The 20,140-nt window shown below is 42.8% G+C and overlaps 1 protein-coding gene and 1 long non-coding RNA gene across 3 annotated transcripts in view; one reads left to right on the plus strand and one right to left on the minus strand.

Moving 5' to 3' along the window:
* The first annotated feature begins 4,832 nt into the window (after positions 1 to 4,832).
* LOC122490103 lies at positions 4,833 to 8,689 on the plus strand. The gene is made up of 2 exons (XR_006299086.1): positions 4,833 to 4,965; positions 5,205 to 8,689. It is a non-coding gene; the product is annotated as an uncharacterized LOC122490103 (long non-coding RNA).
* Positions 8,690 to 10,446: 1,757 nt separating this feature from the next.
* Positions 10,447 to 20,140, minus strand: part of RMND1 (required for meiotic nuclear division 1 homolog) — a 43,850-nt gene continuing 34,156 nt past the window's right edge. The window contains exons 11-12 of one of the 2 annotated variants that reach the window (XM_043592620.1): positions 11,131 to 11,247; positions 10,447 to 10,663 (exon numbers count right to left, since the gene is read on the minus strand). In XM_043592620.1, coding sequence (XP_043448555.1) covers positions 10,622 to 10,663; positions 11,131 to 11,247 — 159 coding nt within the window. In that variant the 3' untranslated portion in view covers positions 10,447 to 10,621. Of the gene's footprint in view, positions 10,664 to 11,130; positions 11,248 to 15,010; positions 15,428 to 20,140 lie in introns of those variants that run through there. The other variant, XM_043592619.1, reaches the window with a different exon arrangement.

The raw sequence follows: 20,140 nt of genomic DNA on the forward strand, positions 1-20,140 counted from the left end.
AGAACAGTTTACTTTCTTGTTAAGTTTTGATCTCTCGGGTACTGTTAGATTGGATTTAGAGTTAGCCATTCTGTTAATTTGGAGGTCCTGAAACAGGTAACGTGGCAGGCAGGGGACTTAGATTCTCTGGTGGTCATTTTTAACATTTTAAGGTTTGTTTTTGTTGCCATTTTGTTAGAATTATATTTATATCTTTGGAAGTACCGTTTAATTTCTTGAGGACTGGATTTAGTGATTTCTGTATTTTACATATCTAAGCTTTTGAAGACTTAAGAATATGGCTTGATTATTAAGGAACTGAAGGCAGCAGTTTCCAGGACACTCTTTGGTTTTAAGGCATGCAATTTGGTTATAAGCTCCTTAATTTGATGTTGAACCCGTTTTGGTTTACAGAGCCAGCCTTAGCACATTGCCCTGGCACATAGTTTCCAAAATATTTAAGGCAAGCTTAATACCTTAAGACAGTTAACATACAGAAGTGTCCCTCACCCCCCCCCCCTAAAAATCTGAGTTTGATTTAGTAATCCAGTTATACCCAGAGCTACTGATGACTAATTTCTTCTTTGAAGATTAAATAAGCAGCTGTGTAACTTTAGTGGTCCAAAAGTGAATAATAGATTTCATACATACCTGCCTTGAACTTTCTTGTTCTTTGATCAGCTAGATAAATGACTTGAGTGGTTAAATGTCTGCCTGCAAAACCAAATTCTGACCCTGATATATAAGTATTTCTAGTGCACTAACACATCAAAGTTGGCCTTCAGATTGGCACGCCAGATTCCTTGGATTGGCTGTGCAGTGGAGATTTGTTTCATCTTATTGAGAAACTAAAGTGGTTCTGATTGGTAGACAGAGTTAGAAGTCTTTCGGTTCTTAATTCTTTCAGACCTTGACTGAACTTCCAAGTTTATGGTCTGATGGAATACTTACAGTGGAGAGTGAACTGACTTAAGGGAAACTAAAGGAAAAAGTGGGCTAAACTGATGGCTGAAGTTTTAGATTAGTTTTAACCATTGTGTCTAGAGTAATTGGCCTTGAGTCTCAAAGTAATCGTTTATTCTTAAGACCAGTGAATAGTTTCCCAGTACTGTACTCTTACATAGTTGTATGGAAATGAACCAGGGTTATTCCTGAAACTCTGGGTCTCATTCCTAGAGAAAGTGCTGTCAAGAACATCCTACTTTTCTCTTCAAGAGCTGCTGTTCTGGATTTTAGAACAGGGCTGATTGGCTGCTGGTTCTCTCAAGGCATAGGCATGTTACTTGAATTTTGCCAACTTACTTTGATTTTTAGTCACCAGCATAAAGTAATAGCGTTATAAGGAAAGCTGTGCAAATTATATCTGCTTTCTATAACTTGCTGAAGTAGAAACATTTAGGTGAATACATAGGCAGAGGTTGGGGAAAAAATAGTCCTTGCAAAGAAGGACTAATAGTGTATCTCAGGATTGGGTTAAGAGAGCTGTCAGTCTGGTTGTGAGAGAGCCACAAATGCCCTGAGTAGTAAGAAAAATAGAAGTTAAATCATATGTTGAGTGCTTATGTACTGACATATTTTGGTATTTTCAAAATAAGTTTGGGAAATTAGGAGTTCAAAAATAGTTTCACACATTTCACCTCAAAGAAAATCACAGTGTAAGCAGATAATCCAAGTGGATTCATCAAAAGTGAGTTATGCATAAATATTCTGCAGTCATGTGCTGCTGAAAGTTTTGATGTGTGTTATGCTGAAATACAGTCAGAAGAATATGCACTTGCTTGTGTTCTGAAAAGGATAATTTCAGTGAGACTCTGACAGTGGTCAGAAAGCAATTTAATAGTGCTGTACTTAACCTTTTTTTTTTTTTTTTTGGCCAAAATTTGACTGAGTGCTCAAGTGGAAGATGGAATTTCCTTTAACACTGATAATAAAAGTAATAGAGGAAATAATAGATGTGGGTAGATCCAAAGCAGCTTTTTCCCTATATAATTTCATGAAGGATGTCCTCCCAGGTAACCTTGAATTAGGAAAATGACATGCTTTTTACATGCTATTAAGCCTACCATGCCTTCTGTGTTTTACATTAAATTTAACATCTAAGTCAGATAAGATGTATTTTGAAAGTGTCTTATATTTTGTTGGTTTGGTTATAAAGTTTATAGGAAATGCTTTATAGTTGGTTGTTATTGAGACCATTTTCCCTCAAGGATTCCTGATACTTTAGGGAACTTTTTGTTTTGCTATTAGTGTTGGATTTTGTGTTTTCTTTTCTCTTCTCTTCTCTTCTCTTCTCTTTTCTCTTCTCTTCTTTTCTTTTCTCTTTTCTTTCATTTTATAGAGTGTGCAAGTGGAGGAAGGGCAGAGAGAGGAGGACAGAGGCTCCGAAGGCGGGGGGCTCTGTGCTGACAGCAGTGAGCCAGATGTGGGGCTCAAACTCATGAACCGAACTGAACTGGGAGATCGTGACCTGAACTGAAGTCAGATGCTTAACTGACAGCCACTCAGGTGCCCGGCTTTTGGGTTTCAGACGTTTTTGATTACAGTCTGAAGATGGTACACACATATATGTAAAATTTAAACAGCCATCAGGAAATAGTACTTGGTATTTTGAGTTATGTAATCCATTCTACCTTTTTTTTAAAAAGTGATTGTGGTGGTTTAAATTGATTTCATCAGTCACCAATGAATTTAAGCCCACTTTTTGAAAAAAAACTGGTAGAATAGTTTTCTTGCTGTTACAAATTACCCCAAGATTCATGGCTTAAAACAGTAAATATTTGCTTATCTCTTACGGTTTCTGTGCATCAGGAATCTGAACTAGGTTAGCCTGGTGGTTTTGGGTCAGGGTCTTTCATGAGGTTACAGTCAAGATGTTGACTGGGCTAAAGGATTTGCTTCCAAGGTGGCTCACCCTCTGGCAGGTTAATGCTGGCAGTTGGTGGGTCTCAGTTCTCCGACAGACTGCTTGAGTGTCCCCACAACATGGTGGTAATTTGTTTCCCTCAGAGCGAGGGATCCTAGCTAGAGCAAGGAGGAAGCTACACCACTGCCACATGCTGTTAGTTAAAAGAAAGTTAAGTCCAGCCTACAGCCAAGGGCGGAGGAATTAAGCTCTGTGTCTTGAAGGGAAGAGTATCAAAGAATTTATGATATATTTTAATAACTACCACAGTTCTGTATTTTTCCTGTTGATGGGTGAATTAGGACTGAACCAGAAGGCTTGTTGAAGTCAATCTGTAAGTAATTATCATAGTTAATTAAGTCAGTTTTTTCTCTGAGGGCATCTAGTCTCAAGCCCTCCATCTTAAATTTGAGAAGGGAGGCTCAGAGAAGTTAAGTAATTAACCAGCCCAAGGCAGTTCAGTCTAGGAAAACTAAACTGATTTGTCTCTGATTTTTGTCATGAATAATCTGTGTGCTGATTGAGAAAACTGGCTGGTGATTTTTAAAAATCTAAAGAAGTTATAGTGTAGAACTGTTGTGTTCTAGTCTCCTAGTTTGCGATCTTCTAGATAATAGTAATACTTTCAACCAGTTTGGCCTGCAGATAATGCCCGATTCTTTATGAATTTGTAGACTCCTCACACCAGCACCCCTTCCCCATTGATTTTTAGAGGAGACAAAAATGTACTTATCCAATGAATTCAAACTTTTATTTACTGTTAGCTCCAGATGCTGCCTATATACAGGTCTTGAGATTGACTATTCCAAATAGCACATTTCTAGGACCTAAAAGAGGTTATAAAAAAAGAACATCAGGGTTTGAGTGTGAAAGAAAGCTCTACCATTTTCTGCTGTGAAATTGTCATGGACACTTGGATCTAGAAAGATTTATTCTAAGACTGGTCTTGGCTTTGTGGTACAAGGAGCCGAGACCCTGACATTGGTAGTGTGAGTGAACTGGGGTAAATGTCTAAGGCTTTCCTGGGTTTATTTCTTTTAAATCCAGTAGACTCAGGGCACCTGGGTGACTTAGTCGGTTAAGCATCTGACTCGGGGGTCAGGGCATGATCTCCTGGTTCATGAGTTCAAGACCCGTGTTGGAGTCTGTGCTGACCGCTTAGAGCCTGGAACCTGCTTCAGATTCTGTGTCTCCCTCTCTCACTGCCCTCCTCTCCTCATGCTCTGTCTTTCAAAAATAAACAAACATTGAAAAAAAATTAAAAAAAAAATTAAGTAGACTTTCCTGAGTAATAGATTGGGGGATACAGTAAATTATCTTACACCTTTGCTGTTGCCGGATTGATAATGGCTACTTTGTTCTTAAACTGCTTTCCAGTTTCTCTTACCATCAGGACTCCTGACAGTTGCTATTCTGCCCTAAAGCACATACTTACGTGATTGCTTTTCTTGTTGTCTATCTATATCTTGTATCTCCCATCCCTACTGTAAATTCTTTACAGGAACTTCCTTTTCTGTATATTGCTGGTGCTCAGATGCTTGCAGAATCTGTAGTTGAAGGACCCAAGAAGTCAGTTTTTTCCCCTAGAACTGAATGTAAGAAAACGTTTTTTATTGTTGTAGAAAGCCTCTGAGTATAGGTGGGAGGTGCTGGTGTGTATATGTCAATAACTGTCTATGTTCTTAAGATGGTCACAGTCCAGTGGGGGAGGACAATCATATACTTACTATACAGTTTGTTCTACACTATACGTGTTCAAAGTGCAGTGGTGTAGTATAAATGAAATTGGTATTTAAACTGAATCTTGGGGCACCTGGGTGGCTCAGTTGGTTCAGCGTCCAACTTCGTCTCAGGTCATGAACTCATGGTTTGTGAGTTTGAGCCCCGCATTGGGCTCTGTGCTGACAACTCGGAGCCTGGAGCCTGCATTGGTTTTGTGTGTGTCTCTCTCTCTTTGCCCTTCTCCCACTTGTGCTCAGTCTCTGTCTCTGAAAAATAAACGTTGAAAAAAAAAAAACCCAAAAAACTGAATCTTGAAGGGTGAGTAATGTTTGAAAAATAGACTTAGTTTCATCACATGTTTGGTGGTTGTACATTTCTTTAAATTTTTTTTTTTTTCCAACTTGTTTTTATTTTTGGGACAGAGAGAGACAGAGCATGAACAGGGGAGGGGCAGAGAGAGGGAGACACAGAATCGGAAACAGGCTCTAGGCTCTGAGCCAACAGCCCAGAGCCCGACGCGGGGCTCGAACTCACGGACCGCGAGATCGTGACCTGGCTGAAGTCGGACGCTTAACTGACTGCGCCACCCAGGCGCCCCAAGGTGGTTGTACATTTCTTAGCTTTACTTCTTCATTATACATTTACCCTGAGTTGTTTTATTGTTTTGAGTTACCATCATGTTCTGAAAAGTTGCTTTTTCCTGTGGTGTGCATGTTCTTTTCACATTATTTTTCTAGAAGTGTGCTGTCCCATTAAGTAGCTATAAGCTGCATGTGGCAATGTAAGTTAATGTCACACTAGCCACATGTGGGTAGAGGCTACCATATTGGACAGCACAGATATAGAACATTTCTGTTGTTGCAGAAAGTTCTGTTGGGCCGTGCTGCTCTAGAATCATGTTTTGCTCATCTGCACATTCTCATGTTGTCTGTAATGTGTTGAGTTAGGAATAGAATGAGGAGACTTAATAATAGCGTTCTGGCATTATTGGAAGAGACAGAGTGGTTGGTATTTATGAACAGAGGGGAGAGAGTGTAGGCTACTATGTGGTGAAGTCAAGTCAAGTCAAGTGTAGGTTGGTATCATGCTCTGTACCTTAAGCTGTTTGGCTTTGGGCATGTTCCTTTATTTCTGAGCCTCAGTTTTTTGTTTTACTCAAATAGGGAGAATAATCATTATCTCCTAGGTTTGTGTAAGTGTAAGAAGGTGTGTGTAGGGCAGCTCAGCACAATACCTCAGTCTATGATAAGATCATTACCATATTTTTGAAATAATCACTGATTAAAGCAATTTGCGAATGTTTTTCTTTTGGTGCACAGTTCTGTGAACTTAACATAGATGAATATTTGTGTAACCACTACCACAGTCAGGATACAGAGCAGTTCTGCCACTTTCAGACAACTGTCGTGCTGTCCTTTTATGCACTTGCTCTTCCTCCCATCCTTATCCTCCTCGGCAGCCACGGGTTGGTTCTTCATCAGTTTTGTCCCTTTTAGCGTGCATGTTACATAAATGGAGTCCTATAATATGTAGCCTTTTGAGACTGGCTTCCCAGCCAAGTTGGGTGACGTTGAACATGTGTCACGTTTAGTGTAATTTACAAGTATTTCCTAAAAAACAAATGTGAATCTGAATTTTTGCTTATAGAGTTGCATTTGACTTGGGATTTTTACGCTTGAAGGTGAAATCAGTGATGAAATTTATAGGGAAAAACGACTTCCCCTGATAACAACTGTGTGTCTGTACGATACTGGCTTGTTTTTCTTTATGAAAATGATTGATCCTTGGTAGGGGAGATTCCTGTTTTCAGTAGTTTATCCATATTAAAGCTCTTCAGAGTGGCAACAGAGTCCTCATTTGAAAAAGTTGTCTGTCTAAACATTAATGTCTAGAATGTGGCCTGAAGATAGGATAACCAGCGGGCTGCTTTGCCCGGGCCTTTCCCAGCCTAGCACTGAAAGTCTGGCTGCTGCAGGAAACCACTCAGTGCCGGGAAATCCAGGATCTGAAAGGGCCCCATAAAATTTGGGGATTCCAGTTTGTGAACCACAGGATAAGTATTCAAACTAATCTTCCCTGCCATCAGAGCGCTTAGAGTCAAAATCTCTAAGGTAACCAGAACCCAGACCACATGAGGCTTTTAAGATTAAGATCTGTATTCTGAATTTAAAGATTAGCACCCTGGTGGCTTAGATTTGACTGGAATTACATCATTTTTGGTAGTTTGTTGCCCTCTGTAAGTCTTCATGTGATGAGTTCAAGAAGCAGAGTCCGTATTTTTATGTTAGCAACATTCAGTTGTGGTAAGCAAGTTTCCAAGACTTGTGTGGAAGCCAAGTTAAAGTCAAGTTTGTACTTAACATAATCTCTTGTTTTGGGTTTTTCAGTTCAAATAGTGATGTGTAAATCTCACATACATTTTAGCTTCTATGTTTCATGTTGTGCAGAATGAGTGAAAAAATGTGGCCTTTAAAGATTTTAACAAAATCCTGCTTTGTTAAACGTCTGAGGCAAGGGAATTTGGACTAGTGACCTTAAATCTTCCTTACAGAAATGGCAATTCAGAACCAATGGCCAGAATTGAAAGTTAATAGAATAGCATCGGAAGCACTTGGCAAACCTTCCTCTGCTCATCTTCCACCATCTCACAGCAGGGGCCACACGCGGTTTGTAAAGCGGGGCTCAGAGGAGCGCGAGGGGAGGGGATGGGGCTGGGGAAGGTGAGAACTGAATCACCCGAAGAGACACATTAGTACATTAAACGGAGCAAGAGGTGCTAGTGAATTACTGACCATCTGTATCTGTAAACTGAGGACGAGCCGATAAGAAGTCTCTTAAGTTAGTGGTTCTCCGAGTTTAGTGAGCATGGGAACCTCTTGGAGAGTTGTGAAAAACATTTTAGTTGCAGCCTCAGAAATTCTGACTGCAAAACACAGGAATCTGTAAATCATGGACACCCAGGTGTTCGCCGATGCAGTTGGTCTGAGCATCACGCTTTGGAAAAAACTGCTGTAAGTGGTAGAAAGACCAGGGAATATTTACATTAGGGGAGTATGGTTAAGTTTTCTCAAAAAAATCTTTCTTCTGCAAGCAACAATATATTGATTTTACATGTAAGAACATCTCTACTTCTGACTGCTGTGGTTGTCTGAGGAGGCACCCAGAATACTTATGGGTAGCTGCCTGGTGCGTGGGAATTGTGTAGAGTTTCCAAGCCTTTTGGGGCTCGCGCTGAACAGCCGACTCATCCGGAACAGTGGAAATACTACTTTGTATTTATTGAACTTGAACCACTTCATCCATTTAGGTGCAGGGTTTACTAACCTCTGTCTTTAAGTCTCTCATGCTGTTAACTGGACTCAGAGGGAGTCCTCATGATTTGTTTCAACCTCCATTTAACCTCAGAATCATACTGGGATTTTTGCTCAGATGGATTGTAGGAACAGTAAACTCTAGGCTTCACATACGTTAATTCCATTAATACTCCTAGCAACTCTATGAGGTAGTGGTACTATTAAACCCATTTTACAGATGGAAAAAAACAGACCCAGAGAGACTCAGTGATTGGCCCAAGGTGATCCAGCTAGCAGGTGGCGGTGAAGAATTCGAATGCAGGTTGGTCTTAACCACTGTCCTCTCATGAGTGATAGAAATTTGATCCCATTTTGAAGAGTGCTTCCAGGACTACTGGTGAATGTAGTTAACTTGAGGCTCTCTTTAGTCTTCTGGTAGGATTTCTTGGTCATTTTGTTTTTACAGAAATTGTGATCGTGAAACACTTCCTTGCTTCTGTTACACCTAAGATAATTTTAAAAACTTCTCTATAACTTTTAAAAGTTGAAGCTTTTAGCATGAATTTAAGTATTTGAAAAATGTAGTTTCTGATGAATCAAATGTTGATGTTTAAAAATCTGTTATATCTGCCTTTAATGTATCTAGTGGAATGTACTACCATAATGAGTTGGTGGCTACCATGATACCTTTAAACATAAGTAAGCGATTCAGACTTAACACTGTTCCTTTTTCTTGTGGAAAATGTTTTATTTTTCCCACAAAATGTTTACCTAATAAATTTTTACGCTTGAAGGTCTTATTGATTATCCTTTTGATCTTTGCAGCATACTTGTATAGAAGCTGAAATGTTAGAATTTGTCTGGACCACGAGACACCAGATGTTTGTTTTTGTTGTTAAAATTGTTACAGTTAACACAAAGGTGACCCAAACAGTAGAGTACATACTGATAATTGAAGTAGAACTTTATTGGAAATGCCCTTCTTAATAGGTGGGGGATTATATGATCCCTATTAAATTAGGAAGCTTTGTTGGCCAGTATTTCAAATTGTCTTCTTGTTGGTTTCCCGGAGGGTTTAAAAATGTATTTATAGGTTTTTAAATACAGTAGATGGAAGTGAGATTCAAGATGGGTGAGAAATGTCTTCTGTACAGTGTGAGAAGGGAAGCTGGGAAAGAATAGGCTTGGTACATTGACTGCAGGCGTACACATAGGCACGGACGTTTTCTGTGAGTGCTGACATGGAACTTAGGTCTAGAAAGCTGTTCCTGAACGATCGATGTCCATGTGTTCCTTGGGAAGCCTTGGGAAACGTACCTACCAGATTGCTGCTCAAGAACTCTTGCAGTGAACTGAAAATAAGCCAGGATGTTTACCTTTGCACTGTTAGAGCAAAGAAGTACATAAAAACCAGCAGTAAGGGTATAAATATGTATTCTCTTGGTGAAACACTGTAGCAGTTAAGTTGCAAAATAAGTGTCTCGATTTAGAACAGTAACACTGTTCAGAGATATAAACTGAACAGCAGGTGAGAACTGTGCAGTTCCACTCCTGTGCAGGTGGATTTTTTCCATAAATACGGTATAGTATGTAAATGCATTTTTTCAGCCTTTCCTCTAGCTTGCTTTATTGTAAGATTACAGTACATAATACATGTAAAAAAAAAATGTGTTAATTGACTTATTGGTAAGGCTTTTGGTCAACAGGCCAAAAATAGTTTTTGGGGAGTCAAAAGTTATACACGGATTTTCAGCTATGTGGGGGACTGGTGCCCCTAACCCCCCATTTTTTCAAGGGTCAACTGTATAATGTATGAAGAAAACCCAGAACATTTAAATTCATTGTGGTGGGAATCATAGTGGGGCAAGTGGGGGTTATGCATAAAATGATAGATAAAAAGGGCTTATTTAAAAAGTTGTGTATCAGGGCTCTTGGGTGGCCCAGTCGGTTAAGGGTCCGACTTTGGCTCAGGTCATGACCTCATGGTTCAGTTTGTGAGTTCAAGCCCCACGTCGGGTTCTCTGCTGTCAGCAGAGCCCACTTCAGACGCTCTGTCCCTCTTCTCCTGCCCCTACCCTGCTTGCACTCTCTCAAAAATAAACATTAAAAAAAATGTTTACCAGTTCAAGACGGTAAGCACATACATGTCAAGTTCTTTGTGGCATTTTTTCATTTCCCCAAAATATGTGTGAAACGAAAAGTGTTTGTGGGAAGACTATTCTGACGAGGGAGGTAGTGAAAGGATGGACAGTACTGACTGATGAAAAGGAGAGATGGCAATGAGCAGTTACCCTGAAATTCTGTCATCCAAAGTAGGTGGAGAAAACTCCACTTAGGTCATCACAAACCTGTATTTTAGGTATTTACTCCCAACACTCCAGAGTTCCTGTATGGGAACTTAGGGCTAGGATTGGGGTTTCCTGGAGAAAGATGATGGGTAGTGTCCAAAATCTAAGCCTTTTGGCTTTGATAATTCTTAGGTACTAAGCTTTCCACAGTTCTTCCATAGTCCTTCCTTTCAACTTCTCAGTTAAAGACCCCAACGCCAGATTTGTCATTAATTTTTATTCAAGCAGCAATACATTTAGGAGCTAAAAAAGATCACTGCAACTTTTTGATTAAAAAAAATTAAATACCTACTAAATAAGAGATTCCCCCAACAGTGAGCATTTATTTTTGATTGCAGAACTTTAATATCCCTTGCACTGATGCTTTTCTTTGGCCATCACTTGATCAGGAAAAATACTCGTCCCAATTCAAACATTACCTTAGGGTGATAAAATGAGATTTATTAATTTCATAGCAAATCATTTGTACAAACTAAATGACTTTCCAAGATTGTGATTAATGAAAAATGCTCCTGTAGTCTTTCCCATGTGGCAAGCTGCAGATCTGAGGCAAAGGGCCTATAAATTTGCAGCTAGAACATTCTCTAAATGCTGTCTTTAAAAATGGAACTTCTCCAAAAATCACACTTGGTGCATTTGCAATATTGCCATAGCCACTTGAAACTTGCCTCACTTCCAAATAAACTCAGTAAGTAGGACAAAGCCATGTTCTTCCCCACTATCATTTTCTATGTCACATTATTACTTTTTTAGATTTTTAATTTTTATTTTTTTAAGTAATCTCTACACCCAAAATTAGGCCCAGACCCGTGACCCTGAGATTGAGTTGAACGCTCCAGCAAGAGTCAGCCAGACACCCTTATTTTCATTTTAAAAAGATCCTTACCTCGATGGTGATCAGAATGACGATCATCCACTCCAGGCGGAGTGCCCTCTTCTCAGTCAGGTGATTCCTCATTAGATCTGTCAGCTCCATGCAGTGTTGAAGTTTTTCATTCATGACCTGCATCAGAAAAATCTTAGGAAGTGTCCTGTATTTATATTTCAACAAGCCTAAGAAAAGTGTCACATCTCAAAATTCTAAAGGCTTGAAATAGGTATACTCTTGTTCCTTAGGCCTCTCCCCTCTCTGCCTCTTGTGACCCTAGAGACATTTTGTAAAGCACAGATTTGACTGCAGAAGTACTCTGCATACTGAAGCTCTTACAGCCCAAGATTTTGGTGGAAGATGTAAAAATAAAGTTGTGGAGTCCTAGCTTTTGGTAGCTGCCCTTGGCTTTTAGCAGTTAAGAAAGGCAAACCCGAAACATGCTCTGTGGTCAGAACATGCTTTGTGGCCAAAACATGGCCTGAAGATGACAAACAACGATTACCTTCTACTAAAGCTGCCCATACCCCCAAACTTTACTTGACCTGCTGCATACTTGCCACTAGATGGCACTGCTTTCAGTGCTCAACTGCAGAGGTTCTGGTTTCCGAGGCCTCGCCACAGGCTGGTTGGGATGGGTTCAGAGTCTTTGAATTTGAGACTTGGATGTGACTCCTGGTAGTTATACCTCCTTAATCTCTGTATTTCACCTTCTTTTGGAAACTGGAAAATCTGGAAACCTTTAAAAAATAGTTTCCCTTTGGTAACTTATGGGGTGGTGTGGATCTGGTCTGGAAATTTGAGGCCATCCCCACAGATGCATGTTTGGGGATTAATGGAAATGTGTCAGTGTGCCATATGTATAAGGATTCTGCACAGAGCATTACATCGCCTTAATCATGAGAGCACATGGGGGACCACACTCAAGCATATATTTACCATGTTTCCAGGCTGGACATTATGTAGTTTCTCATCTGCATAAATGTTTCGGACAGTGCCTCCTTTCCTCTCCTTTCTTTCCTACTTTCTTTCCCCCCTGTTCCCACTGGCTGTTCAATCTTGGTCTGTAAACTTGCTCATCCCCAGGCTTGCTTCTCTCTTCAAGACACTGGCCCCACCCTCTTCCATTTTCTTTCACCTTTGACTAAACTGGCATTTCCTTCCTCCACCTCCTCATCACTCAGTTTATTCTTCAGCCCTTAGAAGCTGCGTATTACAACCCCCCTGAAACCTCCAAATGTCCTAATTGGTAAATGGCAACTTTTCTTGGTTATAAACCTGTTAAACATTTGACAACACCTTGAAATACACACTTCCTTTGACTTTTTCTCCCCTAAGAACTAAGTTTTCTACCTCTGACCATTTTTTTCTGGGGTTTCTCTACCTCCTCTAGTTTTTAGATAGCATTTCCCTAAGTCCTGATCTCGTCCTCCTTGTCTTCTAGCTCTGCACTCTGCTTGCACGATCTCACCCATTTTGGTTTGTGTAGATGCTCCCTAAACTTCGGTCACTTGCATCCCACCATCACCACCCCCCCCCCCGCCGCCCCTGCGTCCCCAATCACTATATGTGATGTGTGTGTTCCAGCTGCACTATTAATGATTTCCAAAGGCTCTGCTTAATATGTCTATTTTAAAAGTAAAGGGTCACTGCCATAAGTGGACAACAGTTGGACGTGAAACTATGCTGCCAACAGGAGGCTGAGCCTGACACCTGGGGAAGTGGGAGAGTCGCATCCGTTAGACGGCCTATCAAGAACCGCGACAGCCAAACTAAGTGCTTCTCCCGAGAGAAATCTGACTTGCTTCGATGTTAATTCAGGGTCCTTGTATCACCTAAATTCATCTCTTGAACAAGTGTTATGTATCCCACATTTTGGGAAAGACTTAACTATTTTCTACTCCCAAATATAAATGTTTAATGCTGGTCTCTTCGACTGAATTTCCTTTTTAAGTAGGCTTCATGCCCAATGAGGAGCCCAACTCAGGGCTTGAACGCGTGATCCTGAGATCAAGACCTGAGCGGAGATCAAGAGTCGGACACTTAACTGACTGAGCCGCCCAGGCACCCTTCTCTGACTGAATTTCTTTCTATAAAACATCTTCTGGGTCTCCTGCCCACACCTCAAATTTAATGTTTCTCAAACGAAAACTGACGTCCTGTTCAAGTCTATCCCTTGCCTTGGGTTTCCTTTTTCCAATCAGGTCCTTATCTTCCCAGTCACCTGGGGTGGAGATGTTTGATCTCTAATCCCCACTCCCTACGGTTAGCCCCTCCGTGGACAGTCTTGAATCTACTCCTTACTTAGCATTCCTTAGTACTACAGAGGTAGGTCTTCATCAACTATTCATTATTCAAGAAGGGATCCATCGCCGTCGCCCCCTCCACCCCCCCCCCCCCCCCCCCCCGCAGCATCAGTTTTCATTCTAAACAGCTGTTCAACAGCTTTGTAAGCATTTTACTGTTCATTGCCTTCTTGATAACATTATCCCAGATCATGTTGTCCAATTGCATTTTAGATGGTGGGGTCCTGAGCAATCTTCAGAAAGCCTTCCAGCCCGCTCTTTCCTCGGTGCCCTTACAGCACCCTGTCCCCTGGTGTCAGGCACTTCATTCTGCCTCACGATCCTCTGCTGTCCACGCGGCACCCTCCCCTCCTGCCCCCCACCCTGGGGGGTTCCTCTTGCATGAGTTTCAACCGTGCGATACTGCCCATCATGATGTCAGCACCCACCTGGCACCTTCCCCAGGCCTCCTCCCCAAGGCCCTAGGGTGGAAGAGCGGGGGAGAAGACCCGGGCTTAGCCGACCATAATGCCCAGTTGTCTCACCGCACGGCTGGTCAAAGCTTGGACACCTGTCCCAATCCCTTGAAGTTGCCAGGCAGACCGAAATGTCAACTTGGACATTCCCTCTCCCCACACCTGTTTCCCCCCATTCCCCAGAGAAGGCCACGGAGAGGCAAGAAGGAGGCCAACCTGGCACAGAAGGTGCTCAGGAGAGAGTCCCGAGTGACCCGTTTGGGTCTGTGCGAGACATGCCTTGCTCCCACACTCCAGCCTGGTTTTTCTCAGCAGTACACGGTGATAAAGCAGCGCTGAAACTTTTCCCGTGGTTTGTGCAAGGGAGTCCCCACTAGCGCACGCTTCCCACTTCATTTCGCTACAGCGTCATTCACGTTACATGCACACACGAGGGAGAACACAGGGATGGTATACAGAGGTGGTAAATGCGAAGCGGGCTCTAAACAGGTAGGTGCTGGGAGGAGAGGGCGGGGAGCTACAGGAAGGGGACCTGGGGAAAGCATCTCACACAGGAAACCGCATGGACGCACAGCACGCTGGATACTTGGAAATACTTGGAAGTGAGGTTAAAAAGGTAAGTTAGTGCCCAACTGTGAGAGATACCGTAGACCGTATGTCGTAGGCACAATAACGATCCCCCAAGGGCATTCACACCCTGATCCCTGGGACTTACGCACACGGCCTGGAGAAGGAGAGTTACGATTGCATATAGAATCAACGCTGCTGATCAGCTGACCTTAAGACAGGGAGATCAACCTAGATTATTGGGGGAGGTGGGGTTCAGCGTAGTCACGGTGGAAATGGCAAGAAGAGCTTCAAGTGCTGCCACATGAGGCCCCAACTCGCCTCTGCTGTGTGGCAGGGGCTGCAGGTCAAGGGCGTGGGCAGCCCGTAGGAGCCGGAGAAGGCAAGGAAAGCCTTTTCCTGCCCAGCGCCTCCAGAAAGGAACGCAGTCCTGCCACACCTTGATTTTGCCTCAGTGACTCTCCCGTCAGACTTCTGACCCACAGGGCTGTAATCCGATGCATTTACGGTAAGCCAGGTAAGCCAGTTTGCGGCAACTCGTTACAGCACAAGAGAAACCTCCACCTCGCGGTAACCTTGGGATTTTATTCTGTAGGCGCTGCGGGTCCTTTGTTCCGTCTTCAAATGTCGTATTTACTATACTGTGCCGGGCAGAGGAGACATCTCTGCCTTCCAGCTAAAGGGTCCAGCGAAGAAGGTATCGGAACAGTCCGGGGAGTGTTACAGGTGGGGCCTAGAAGGGAGGCGTCAGCATTGTAACCCGCCCCCGCCCCCCCCCCCCCCCCCCGGTCCCCCGTGTGGTCACCAGCCCAGGGCCTGTCATCTGGACTTTCAAGAAGTATCCGTCAATGAACGGATTCGTAGGAGAAAACGAAAGGACGGTGTGCCTGGACGTGGAGGGTGAATGAAGTAGAAAGAGGAAACCACCATGCATTTCAATTTTCTGCTTGACTGACAGAGAGACGAGGCTGGCGGTCCCGCCACGAGCTGAAACGGAGAACAGGGAGGGTTCAGTGTGTTCTGGGAGAATGCCACGGGTTGCATTCTGCGATCTTAACCGCTGAGTAGTTCTACAGACATTTACTGCGCATGTGCTCTGGGTGAGGCCTTGCCGAGAACTGGGACTGTAACGGGTAAGCGGATCATCCTGGTCTCTGACCCCAGGGAGCGTACACGCTGGCGTGCAGCGACACACAGAAGTCACTCTTGGAGGGATGCTAGGAGATCCGTGAGTGTGGAGGACGTGTGGGATTTAGCAGGCGATGAAGCAGCACTGGTAACGGCGGGAAGGCAAACAGGAAACTGAGGTCAGATATACTTATTTGGAAATCGTCAGGAAGAAATGGGCGCAGAAGTCATGGAAGGAACCCACGACAGGACTCGGGGACGCCGACGGACCGGTGTGGTGAGGGGCCCACCGCAACCTGGCTTTCCTGGCGCGACTGACTTGTGCAACCCCTCTCGACTTTCCCACTGAACCCCTAATACCGGCTGAAAGGACTTCGCCTCCACCCTCAACTTTTTGGATGGCTTTCCGCACATCTCGTGCCTATTACTCTTCTTTTTCTCAAGATTCTTTCCCCTGGGAAAAAAAACCAACAACAAACTGGAAGAAGGAACAGCTTTTTCGTGACACCACCACTAACTCTCTTTGTCCTGTACGTCTTCTTGGAACACTGTAAACCTTCTTCAAGGGCAGCACCGGTTCTTAATTATTTTATTTTATTTTTTTGTATCACACACGGTGCCAGCATTGCGTTGAGCGCGCTAAGGAACGTTAAATTCTTTTATCGCCTTCTAAATAATCTTCACATAACTAGTCTTAACTGCCTTTGGCATGCTAAGAAAGTACCCTGAGAAATGTAGATTGGGAACTTTCAGGAATGCTTGCTAACTCATGTGGAAGGTTTGACACCAAAGAGATGGCTCAGAGTGGGGCTGGGAGATGATGAACAATTAGCTGTAATGACCCAATCAAGCCACGTAGATGACAATGGTAGTAATAGGGCACCTATGCTATCGGGGAGACTAATTTAATGGAATGAGAGGAGAGTTCCATAAAAACCGTCAGTTACCAAAGGAATTCTGATGAGCTAAGTTTTAGTTGCTATGTAAGGAGTTTTCAGAAACAGAACATCCAAATCCATTATATACAATGGAATGTAGTTCAAACCCACGTGACCACCATGCTTAGCAGGCATTTACCTACTAGAGGTCCCAATCCACCTACCTTGCTTGCCCTCTGGGCCCATGAGCCGAATCATCCCTCTGTCTCCGGTGTGCCTACCATATATTCAGATATTTGGGGAAAGTAGCTTCTATCCCCTTTGCTGCTGTGTTGTAAGGAAGGAGGGGGAATCCCACGGGTATAGCTCCAATTTCATAGAAGTCCCTTTCCCCCTAATACATTGCTACTTCTACTTTTAGCTATCTTGCCCCAGTTCCTAACATAGAATCCAATAGAGATGTGGTAGAAATATGTAATTTATAAAGATAATTAAAATCCATCTTGAATTTTAGCTCCTAAAGAAAAATTAAAGTGAATTTTCAGGGACTGTTGGTATTACAAAATGTTTGTATCCCCCTTAAATTCTTATGGTGAAGCCCTAACTCCTAAGGTGGTGGTATTTGGAGACGGGGCCTTTGGGAGGTGATCAGGTGGAGATGAGGTCATGAGGGTGGGGCCCCTATGATGGAATTAGTGTCCTTACGGGAAGAGGAAGAGACACCGGACAGCACTTTCTCCTTCTGCCATGTGAGGCCACACTGAGAAGGTGGCCACAAACCAGGAAGAGGGACCTCAGCGGGAACCCAGTCCGCGCACGTGATCAGAACACTCAGATGCAGTGTGTGAAGTGCTGCCCCTGGGACATACGTACAAAGAACTCCAGAAGCACAGAGGCACAGACCCGATGGGAAACCTTTCCTAGGAGGCGACCTTTGGGCTCATCAGGCAAAATGCAACCAGAGATGGTCCTGGCCCAAAAGCCTCAAACGAATCAAATCACATCAACTTGAAAGAACTTAAGCTAGAGACAGATGCTGGTGCCACATTTAAACAGACCCTTATTCTGATGAACTGCAATGTATGCATCCTCCCTGTGTACTCAGTTAAGGACTGAGAAGCCAGTAGTACTGTAGTTAAATATAGTTCGTACGAGATCTAAAAAAAAATAAACAAAACTGCCACAGAACGGACCTGTTCCGGGACTTTTCCAATTTGGGGACTGACTGGACCCTACCCCACCTGCTCTCTGGGCTGCACAGTCAACCTTCCCATGGTGTCTCCACTGGAGGAGCTCTGTGCCCAGGGAAGCCCCGAGATACCCCTCCTGGTTTAACAGAGTATGATGCACTGGCACTTTCTCCAGGTTTTCCCTTCCTTCTCAGCATTTTGATTCTTGTCCAGCTAGTTGATTATTTCATTGCACTTCTGTCTTCATTATTGACCCTCCTTTGACATTTCTCATCTTCAACTCTGGCTTTCCTGTTGAATGCCGTGTTCATATTCAGTTCTTGAAAGACATCCTTATCTCGATACTTCGGTGAGCCATATGCTCAAACCACGTTCATAATTGGTGACCATGATATTGTTTCTCCTTTCCGGTACTCCTGTCCACCAAGGACACGTGAAAGACACCTTTGGCATCAATATCACAGAACCGTGGTTTGAGGGAAGACAGGATGGGGTGGGGGGAGTGTGCCTGAGCTCAAGCCTCCAAGCAGCTGGTTATCTTGGTTACTGCTCACTTTACTGACTCAATTAAGCACAGCAGGCTGGTTATCAGAAGAGGCAGAGAAGGTCTCTGCATCTGCTTGGTGGCAATGGCTTTGGACCCCATCACAATGATCATGATTCCACCAGAAGTCTATTCCAAGACAAAAAGAGACACCCAAGAGCAGTAACTTTGAGTGCTCTCCGATTTGCCCCCAGTGAAATTTGTCTCATCAACACTGATGTTTTCCGTTAGTGTGTCATTAAAGAATTCTCATAAGAGACTTTATTTTCAAGTTAACTTTACTGAGGCATAATTTGCATACAATAAAATGCAGCCCTTCTAACTATACAATTGGAAGACTTTTGACAAACGGATATCCTTGCAACTGTCCCTGCAATGTTTCCATCATCCCAAAAAGTTCCTTTGTGCTCCTATGAAAACTAAGGTCCCATCCACCCACCCATCCCGAGCTCCAGGGAATCAATGATCCACTTTCTGTAACTACAGATTCGATTTGCCTTTCTAAATCCCATAAATACAGCACATCTGTTTTTGTGTCTAGATTTTTCCATTCGGCATAATGATTCTGGTATTTATCCATGTTGTGGCATGTATTAGTAATTAACTTATTGCTGAGTGGTATTCCACTGTATGGATATACCACAATTTGTTTATCCATTCACTTACTGATGGGCACCACCTGACTTCTTCTAGTTTGGGGCTATTATGAATAAAGCTGCTACGAACATTTGTGTATAAAACAGCGAGAGGACACGTTTTTGTTTCTCCTGGGTAAAATACTTAGGAGTGGAATTGTTGAGTCTTCTCGTAAGACAATGATTGGTTTTATGAGAAACTGCCAAGCCATTGTACCAATTTATATTTCCACGAGTAATGAAAATTCCAATTGCCCCCCATCCTTACTAATACCTGGTGTCAGTCTTTTAAATTTTAGCCATTCTAATGGGTATGTAGTGATATCACATTGTAGTTTTTAAAGTTTTTTGTTTTTGTTTTTGAGAAAGAAATAGAGATAGTGAGCAAGCAGGGAGGGGCAGAGAGAGAGGGAGACAGAATCCCAGGCAGGCTCCACCCTGACAACGCAGAGCCCGATGAGGGGCTTGAACTCACAAACCATGAGATCGTGACCTGAGCTGAAGTCAAGAGTGGGACGTTTAACCGACTGAGCACCCCTCACATTGTAGTTTTAATTTGCACTTTCTTGGTGAACAAGGACACTGAACATCTTATTCATGTTCATACAGCCACTTGCATTATTTTCTTTTGTGAGGTGTCCAAATCTCTCCCCCATTTCAAAAATTGGTCTGTCCTTTTATTAGGGAGTAGAAAGAGTTCTTTATATTTTCTGGATAAGTCCTCTGTCAGGAATACATACTGAGAACATTTCCTCCCAGCCTGTGGCTTGTCTTCCATATACTTAGCAATGTCTTTCGAGGAGCAGTAGTTTTTAGTTTTGACAAAGTTGAACTTACCAAGTTTTCCCCCCAAGGTTCATTTTTTTTTTTTCCCTAAGAAATCTTTGCCTGCCTGAAGGTCAGGAGGCTTTCTCCTATTTTTTATTCCTAAAGTTTTATAATCTTAGTTTTTATATTTTTAAGTCTCTGATCCATGTGTGTGAAGTAAAGGATAGAGTTCTTTTTTTTTTTTTTTTTTCTTTTCTTTGAGAGAGAGAGAGCACAAGATCATGCAAGTGCAAGCAGGCGAGAGGCAGAGAGAGGGAGAATCCCAAGCAGGCTCTGTGCTGTAGCACAGAGCCTGGCTCGGGACTCGAGGCGGGGCTCCATCGCACAAACAGTGAGATCATGACCTGAGCTGAAATCCAGAGCTGGATGCTTAAACAACAAGCCACCCAGGTACCCCTAGAGTTGTTTTTTTTTTTTTTTTTTTTTTTAATTTATGGCTATCCAATTATTCCAGCCATTTGTTGAGCTGATTTGTCAAAAATCAATCACCTAAGAAA

This window comes from Prionailurus bengalensis, chromosome B2, assembly GCF_016509475.1.
Source record: "Prionailurus bengalensis isolate Pbe53 chromosome B2, Fcat_Pben_1.1_paternal_pri, whole genome shotgun sequence".
Lineage (NCBI taxonomy): Eukaryota > Metazoa > Chordata > Mammalia > Carnivora > Felidae > Prionailurus > Prionailurus bengalensis.